Below are 7,711 nucleotides of genomic sequence, written 5' to 3'. Positions count from 1 at the left end.
CTGCTGAAACTGGTGTAGGCAGTGCACCATAGCAAGAGTGTGAAAGCTAGGGAGGTGTATTGTAACAGCCTTCACTCAGACTCTGCTTTGAAGCTCACATAAGTAATCCAAAATGAAAACAGACTTTGTGCTGTAAAAAGGGAAACTCATACTCCCTTTTAATGATCCGGGATGTTCTTGTCAGCCTCAAACTGTGTGTTGTTGATCTCTGAGCATCCTGTGGAACATCTGCAAGTGGACAATACAGTAGCACAGTTTGAATTTCCATCTCTGAGTAGATAAATGTAATTATCTAAGTGGCATCAGACAAAACAAAGTTACTACAAGGCTCATGTCACACAGTCCATTAGCTCATTTTCTAGCATATTATGGAAACTTAATCCCAGGATGTCGTTTGCTGAGGCTCACACTGAATTAAGATGATCTCACTTTGTATTCCTAGAAAAGTTGCTGAGTTGCTAATTAGACAGACAGTGTGTAAGGCAGAACCATGTCTTTAAATCACCAGATCAGACTCTGGAGATCTACCCTTGTGGGGAGGGGGAAACAAGCACCATCTTTGGTGCATCTTTGAGCATTTCCCAATGAGTTGTTGTGACCTCACTCTCACTCAGGTTTTTTATTTCTTTGGTTTTTAAATGACCTTCTGTGCCCTTGCTGTGCTCAGCTTGCTGCCCCCTCCTGATCTGGAGGTAACAGCTGTGCATCAGTGCTCACTTGGTGTGGTGGCATTTCCCAGTGCTGTTCAGTGCTGACTACACCTATTCTTGGCTGCTTTGCACAGTCCTAATTAGTGTTTTGTGCAGGCAAAACAGATGTACAGCTGATTTCTCCCTCCCCTAGCATTTCTTCATACATTTGAATAGTAATGAGTAGAAATGTCTAAGTTATTGTGTTTCAGTGTGTACTTTGCCAGGAATGGAGTATGACTGGAATCCCCTGGCTGCTGCTGCTTCTCACTCCAAACCTCAGTGGATGGGCAGCTGCAGCAGCACTGTTGTGGGTATTACATGTGCAGTCTCAAGGCAAGCTCTATGTATTTACTTTCATTGCAGTTTGGCTGTAGCTGCAATCCCTGAAGGACTCCCAATTGTGGTAACAGTGACCCTGGCCCTTGGTGTGATGAGGATGGTGAAGAAACGGGCTATTGTAAAAAAACTGCCTATTGTGGAAACTTTAGGTATGGTGATGCTGACTGAAGAGATACCAGTGTGAGGAAATCCACACAAACATCAATGAGTAATGCTTAAAATAAAGCAGCTCTTCATATTTTGCTAGCAGTGTGGTGGTATCCTTAAAACATTTTTAAGTTGAATGCATTTTACACAGCTAGAATCCAGGGATAGGATTTTGTGGGTCCTGTAACTACATTTTTATAAAAAAATTTAACTGAATTAAACAGTTAGTGTGATACAATATTAACTGACCAGTAATCCTCTAAACTGCATGAGTGATTGGATGTAAGTGGCACTCTTTATACTTGTTAAGATGTTCTTGTTAAATAACACTTGTAAAACGGTTTTTGAAACAAAATTTTTGCTGTGCATTTAGAAGTTATATTGACAGTTGCAAGCATCCAAATTTGAATATTACAAAAAGCCTTGTGATCATAATGCACCTTGAAAATGTTATGGTGCTCATATCAAAACTTAAAAGAATTTTAAAGCAAAATTAAAGAAGTTTAAAAGTATTCTCTATGCAGTTTCAATCATGAAACACGTAAAGCACAGGACGTGGAAAACAAATAGAAATACTAAGTTAAATAATCCTGCTGCATTTTAATTTCCTTCTGTGTTTGACAATGGAGAATGCTTTTTGCAGTCCCCATGGCAGAGCTCCACTGGCACTGCAGGAGTCTGGGGTTGCTTTTGCAATTTTTGCTGTCGTGTCTGAAAATGTCCAGACGTATTGCAACAGGCTTTCAAAATCCTCTTTTTCCTGAGTTAAAGGCATGTGTAAATTTCACCCTTCCATAATCTTTTCAATCCTCCTGTATTTCCTGTGTGCAGAGGGCTGTGGCTCCCGCTGGGCAGGGGGAGTGGTTTGGGCAGAGCAGGGCACCGGGCGCGCAGCGGGCTCCTGGCTCTTCCTCACCAGGAGCCACCACTGAGGCTGCAGCCATGGAGCTTGAGATGCAGCAGGGTGAAGTGGAAGAGAGGTGCTGGGTGGAAGTGTTGCAGATGGGTTGTGAATGTGGGATTTTAATGAGGTGGCTTTTTCATTTATTGGACAGATTTGTGAGGAGCCTTGTACAGCTGTCCATTCGTGGCTGAAAACTGTCTTTCGGTCTTAGAGCTCGTTTTGGTTATTCACAAAGACAGCTGCAGTATTTCTAGAAATTCACTTGTCTTGAGTACTTTTATTCTGGTTATTCACATTGTTCTAAACAAGCATTGTCTTATAAATGTTAACTGCCTATTTCAGGTTGTTGCAATGTAATTTGCTCAGATAAGACTGGAACTCTGACAAAGAATGAAATGACTGTTACTCATATTTTTACTTCAGATGGGCAGCACGCTGAGGTATGTAGTGAGATTGTTGGATTTTAATTTTCCTTTTTACTTGGTTGTGTGTATCAGCTGAAACGTGGTTCAGCACACTGCAGGTAAACCTGAGGTTAAGCAAGTGTAGATTTGTTAGGAAGACAAAGCATGCCTGATACTGTAAGGGAGCAACACACACTGTGTTTATTTATGCTAAGGAATAAACGTGCTACTTAAAAAATTGGTCTCTAGTAACTCATCTGCCCATGGTTTTTATTCCTTAATGATAGTAGAATTGTTAGAATCCTTAGAATAATTCCTGTTCTAGTACTTGCTACATTAGAAACTGAGTAGGAGAATCCACTCACACTGAGCAAAGTCAGTCATTATGAATGGCCTTTTAAAAGTTTTCTGTAGTTTAAAGTAAAAAGCTGAGATTCAAACTGTTCATGAACCTGGAGAACACAGCAGTGTGTACTGCCTCTGGCTGTTTGCCCTGCAGGTTACTGGAGTAGGCTATAACAGGTTTGGAGAAGTGATGCTTGATGGTGAAGTTATTCATGGTTATAACAACCCGTCCATTAGCAAAATTGTTGAGGTAAGATCTTGACACAGAGAGGTGAGTATTAATTGGTGATGTTGCACAAGAGCTGTGTATGGAATTTACTTTGTGTTCTGTTTTCTCCCCTTTCTTTCCTCACCTTTTAGGCCGGTTGTGTGTGCAATGATGCTTTGATTAGAAACAACACGCTGATGGGGAAGCCAACAGAAGGGGCTTTAATTGCACTTGCCATGAAGGTGTGTACTTGATGGTGCTTTTAAAGTATGTGGTGTTAAATGGCCTGATGTACAGCAAAGCCTGAGAGAAGCTTCTAGGCTCTTTCAGTGCTAGCTTGTCTAAACTGGAACAGTATGCTCAAAAGCAACTGAAGATGAAACTGGTTTTTTAACTAAGTAATGTTTGTTAAGTAAGATGTCTCAACAAGTCAATGAATTGCATAGCAGTGTGAAAGGAAAGGTCCTGACGTGGTGGGGGTACTTCTGCTTTACACAGATGGGCTTAGATGGACTCCAGGAGGACTACATCAGGAAGGCAGAATACCCCTTCAGCTCGGAACAGAAGTGGATGGCCGTTAAGTGTGTTCACAGAACACAGCAGGTGAGCGTCAGCCGCTGCGGGTGTGCGGCCTTTGCACAACAGCTCTGCCGTGCTCAGCACCCTCATTTGCCACTTCAGCCCTTGCAGCAGGCTGGGGGTAGCACGGTCCTGGAGTATGGATGCAGGTGATGTTTGATGACCTGTGCAGCTGGGCAGATGATGAGCTAAAGGTCTTTCAGGTCTGATGTTCTGTGTAGGTCTAACTCTGTCCTTTTCATGGCCTCTTCAGTCTCTAACTGTGACCTGCTCTGTCTAATGTCTACAATGTCTACTCAAATGAGGTTCTGATTGTTAGCTTGGCTCTTGTGACATTGCCAGTCCTGGGCATACGCTGTATAGAGATACTCAACAGATTTTTAGGTTTGGAAGTGTAACTTTGATTTGCTTTGTGTTCTGAAGACTCTTAAGGGAAGTACAGATCTGCTGTTCTTACGTGTGCACATAGCTGTGTGTGTATTTATATGCACATACACACATGTGCACACAACAATTCTTCTTCCTTTTAGGACAAACCAGAGGTTTGCTTTATGAAAGGTGCTTATGAGCAAGTCATTAGGTACTGTACATCATACAACTGTAAGGGGCAGACCCTGCCTCTTGTTCAGCAACAGAGGGAGCAGTACCAGCAGGAGAAGACCTCTATGGGCTCTGCAGGACTTAGGGGTAAGGCTCTTCAGTGTCTCAAAACCATTTTTAATTTTTTTTAAAAGGTGCTGCTTATTTTAAAAAAAAACAAGAAGAGTGAAAAACATTAGAAATTTTGCTTTGATTCAGTAAGTTCCTCTGGGTTGTTGAGTTTTTCTTTAAATGAGGGAGTAGAAAAACAGGTGCTGTTGCCTAAAGGCCTATGTGATAATGTGATTAAATTGTGGAGGGTGAGAAAAGGCCCTCCTGGTTCTGTCATCTCTTGTGTGTGACTGTGACATTTTTTTTTGAAGTTAGGGGTGCTGTGTGGCTCAGGAAATTCTGAGGATGCAAATTATTAGAACTGAGAGGGAGGGCTAGGAGTGGTGTCTCTGTGCCATTTTGTTCAGACAGTCATTCTTGTGTCTGCTTCAGACTGCTGTCAAACAAGAAAATCTAGGGTAGTGTTTTGAAAAAAGGGAATTTGCTTTTTCCCTTACAAGTCTAATGTCATTTAGATGTGTTTGAATTAAGATTTCTACCGTATAAGACAATAAGACATTACAGAAAATATCCAGCACGTACTCAATGAAATTTGCCTCTCCAAAAGAAAAGGCAAGGCAACACAGACAATAAAATACATTAAGTGATCCTGCCTGTCATCCTTTTGTGTCAGAGCACAGGTGTGCAGGCCACCACACAGCTGGATACCGTTCTTCCACACACTGCAGAAGCACTTTCATCTGAGAGTAAGTAGGAGAGTTATCTGCAGGAGCTGGAATATGTACCTTTGGTAAGGGCTACTCTTCAGAAGACAGGCAGGTACACAGTAGGCTGTGCTGAATACTCAGGGTAACAGACCTTGCTACCAAGGCTTAGAAGAAAACTGCAGTTCCCTCCCTTTGCTTCATGCTGCCCTACGGTTTTAAAATGGTTGTTTTAAATGCTGATGTAAATGTTAATTTCAAATCTTAACTTAGGGTTTTTTTTCCTTTGTCTCCTAAAAGTGTTGGCCTTGGCTTCTGGTCCTGAGTTAGGACAACTGACATTTCTGGGACTTGTGGGAATAATTGATCCTCCCCGTACTGGTGTGAAGGAAGCTGTGACTACACTTATCACCTCAGGAGTTGCAATAAAAATGATCACTGGAGATTCTCAGGAGACTGCAGTTGCCATTGGTACGAGTAGCCCATGTTTCATTTCTCACTGGTTTTTGTGTTGGCAGTGCCAAGAGTTGTGAAGCTCATTAGGTCTTCAGCATTTCCCAGTTCCTTGTGCTGGGTTAACAGATGGCACTGTGGAATCCAGAGGGATAGCACCCCCCAAACAACTCCCCAGACAACCCCCTAGCCTGAAGTGACACTTTGGTTTCCTTACCTTGTCTCCCCTGTGTGATTTTTTATTTTCTGTCTTATGTTTGAGCTGTGAGTTCTTTAGAGAGGACTGAGCTCTTGTGTTTATTTGGCACCTAATGTGGTGAAGTACAGACCTTTAGACCTAAAAAGTCCAAGGAAATAAATATCTGTTTAGAATAGACTTTGTAGCATGAGTTTAGGTAGTTTGTTGCAGTATACTGAATCAATGAGGTGTTCAGATTTGACATGCCTGGAGCAGGAATGCTGCAGAAAATCACAGGCTTAAAAAAAATAATTGTGTACTTAGTGTTTTACAACACCTTTTTTACTATTTATTTCCAGCTAGTCGACTAGGATTGTATTCCAAAAATTCACAGGCAATCTCTGGAGAAGAAATAGATGATTTGGATATTCAGCAGCTTTCTCAAATAACACCAAAGGTTTGTTTTGATACAGTGCTTATTGAAATGTAGCAAAGGATATATTCTGTATTGAAAAATGCTTTTTTTATGTGGAAAGCTTAAATGTAATTCCTGAGATATGAATTAACATGGTTATCATAGAAGTGATAGTATTACCAGAGGCTTTTAGTACAGAAACATAGAAGCTGTCCTAGATAAAACAAGTATCTTTTGGTTTGATATATGATGGCATGAGAACCCATTTCTTTCAGCTCATATGGTTATCTTTTTAGTGAGTTTATTACTTTTTGTCTCTTTTAGTGGTTCAGTTTGTTTTTTACCTTTCAATGCCTGTATTGGAACTCTCATTTTGTCACCTCCCTTTCCGTGAGCATCGTTGCCTTTTTGTATTGCTAGACCATTTTGGTTCTTTGAGTAGCTCAGATCTGTAACCTCACTGCTGCATGTTCAGGCAGTCTGTCCTTTTGTAGCTGGTAAGAGGAGCTGTCGATATCTTTAAAGATTTTTAATCAATCTGCAGTCACTGGGTGAGAATTTTGAAAGAGTCTTATCTGTTAGGTCACTGCTTAATACTTCTCAGTTATTAAATAACTGAATCTATTATCCAGTGTCCAGGTTCTAAATGTGAAGGCACAATCAAATGAAATTGAGGTTCAGACTTGACCGTGTTGCAGAATTTATGCATGGAAATGCTGCTCTGCTTGCAGCAGATTGCAAAATTAAACTGCAGCATGCTTGAGTCTGATGCAAGCAAGCTAAAAGCCAACATTTACAATCAAGAAATGTGCATGTCAGCTCTGTATTTTCTTGGTGGCTCACAAAGACAAACTTAGAAACAAGAGTTGTGCGGCAAAAAGTAATTTTGGGGTTTATTTGGTGGAACTTAAGGTCTGTCCACCTTAACTGAAATAGCTATAAATTTATGTTGTGCATGCTTGACCTAGGACCTTTCTAGGCCTTTATTTAAAATCTCATTAGAATTGAAGTAAACCCAAAAGCAACTGCATATTCCCTTTTGAAATAGGTAGCACCAGCTTTGTTTACCAGAGTACACTGGGTCTTCTCTGGAATTAATGATGTCACTCTATTTAAAACACAGCTCACTGGTGCTTCAACTTCAGAGCTAACAAGAGTACAGCTGGCCTTTAAAAGCATTTTTATCCTCTAGCTCTATAGAATCCAGTGAAGTTCTCTACATTTCTGATGCTGTCACTACTTCATTGTGCTTTAACAGGTTGCAGTATTTTACAGAGCCAGTCCCCGACACAAATTGAAAATTATAAAGGTAAGTCTCACTGGAGGCTCAGGTGCTGGACTGTTGCTGTGGGCCCTCTTTGTGGTGCTTTACCTAAATTTTTAACAGTCTATAGTGTGTCCACATGAAATCAGAAATGCATTTGGTTTGAAAGTGATGTGTACTTGGAAAGATTACCTGGGTGAACACATAGTGCCCACAAAGAGTAGGCAGCCGGTGGCAGGCAGTGCCATGCTGCCTGCTGGGGGCTGGCACATCGCAGCTGAGTGGGCTGGGAAGCTGAGAGAACTCTGGTGCTGGTGCTGCCCAGAACAAGGTAGCAGGGCATGAATTCCAAGCCGTGTCTGAGGTGGCACTTCCATTTAGAAGTTAACAAAAGAAGGTAGCAAAGAGGGGACAGGGTGTTGGAACAA

At 41.4% G+C, this 7,711-nt stretch overlaps 1 protein-coding gene across 1 annotated transcript in view; it reads left to right on the top strand.

Moving 5' to 3' along the window:
* Window positions 1–7,403, top strand: part of LOC103774396 (calcium-transporting ATPase type 2C member 1-like) — a 12,908-nt gene extending 5,505 nt beyond the window's left edge. The window contains exons 6-14 of the mRNA XM_008941802.1: window positions 1,050–1,180; window positions 2,425–2,522; window positions 2,986–3,081; window positions 3,192–3,281; window positions 3,538–3,642; window positions 4,149–4,305; window positions 5,274–5,444; window positions 5,964–6,061; window positions 7,278–7,403. Coding sequence (XP_008940050.1) covers window positions 1,050–1,180; window positions 2,425–2,522; window positions 2,986–3,081; window positions 3,192–3,281; window positions 3,538–3,642; window positions 4,149–4,305; window positions 5,274–5,444; window positions 5,964–6,061; window positions 7,278–7,403 — 1,072 coding nt within the window. The remainder of the gene's footprint in view (window positions 1–1,049; window positions 1,181–2,424; window positions 2,523–2,985; window positions 3,082–3,191; window positions 3,282–3,537; window positions 3,643–4,148; window positions 4,306–5,273; window positions 5,445–5,963; window positions 6,062–7,277) is intronic.
* Window positions 7,404–7,711: the final 308 nt, after the last annotated feature.

The sequence above is a fragment of the Merops nubicus genome, unplaced genomic scaffold (assembly GCF_000691845.1).
Source record: "Merops nubicus isolate BGI_N331 unplaced genomic scaffold, ASM69184v1 scaffold16460, whole genome shotgun sequence".
Classification (NCBI taxonomy): Eukaryota; Metazoa; Chordata; class Aves; order Coraciiformes; family Meropidae; genus Merops; species Merops nubicus.
Note: the sequence above shows the minus strand (reverse complement) of the source record. Positions and strands in the feature narration are given on the sequence as shown.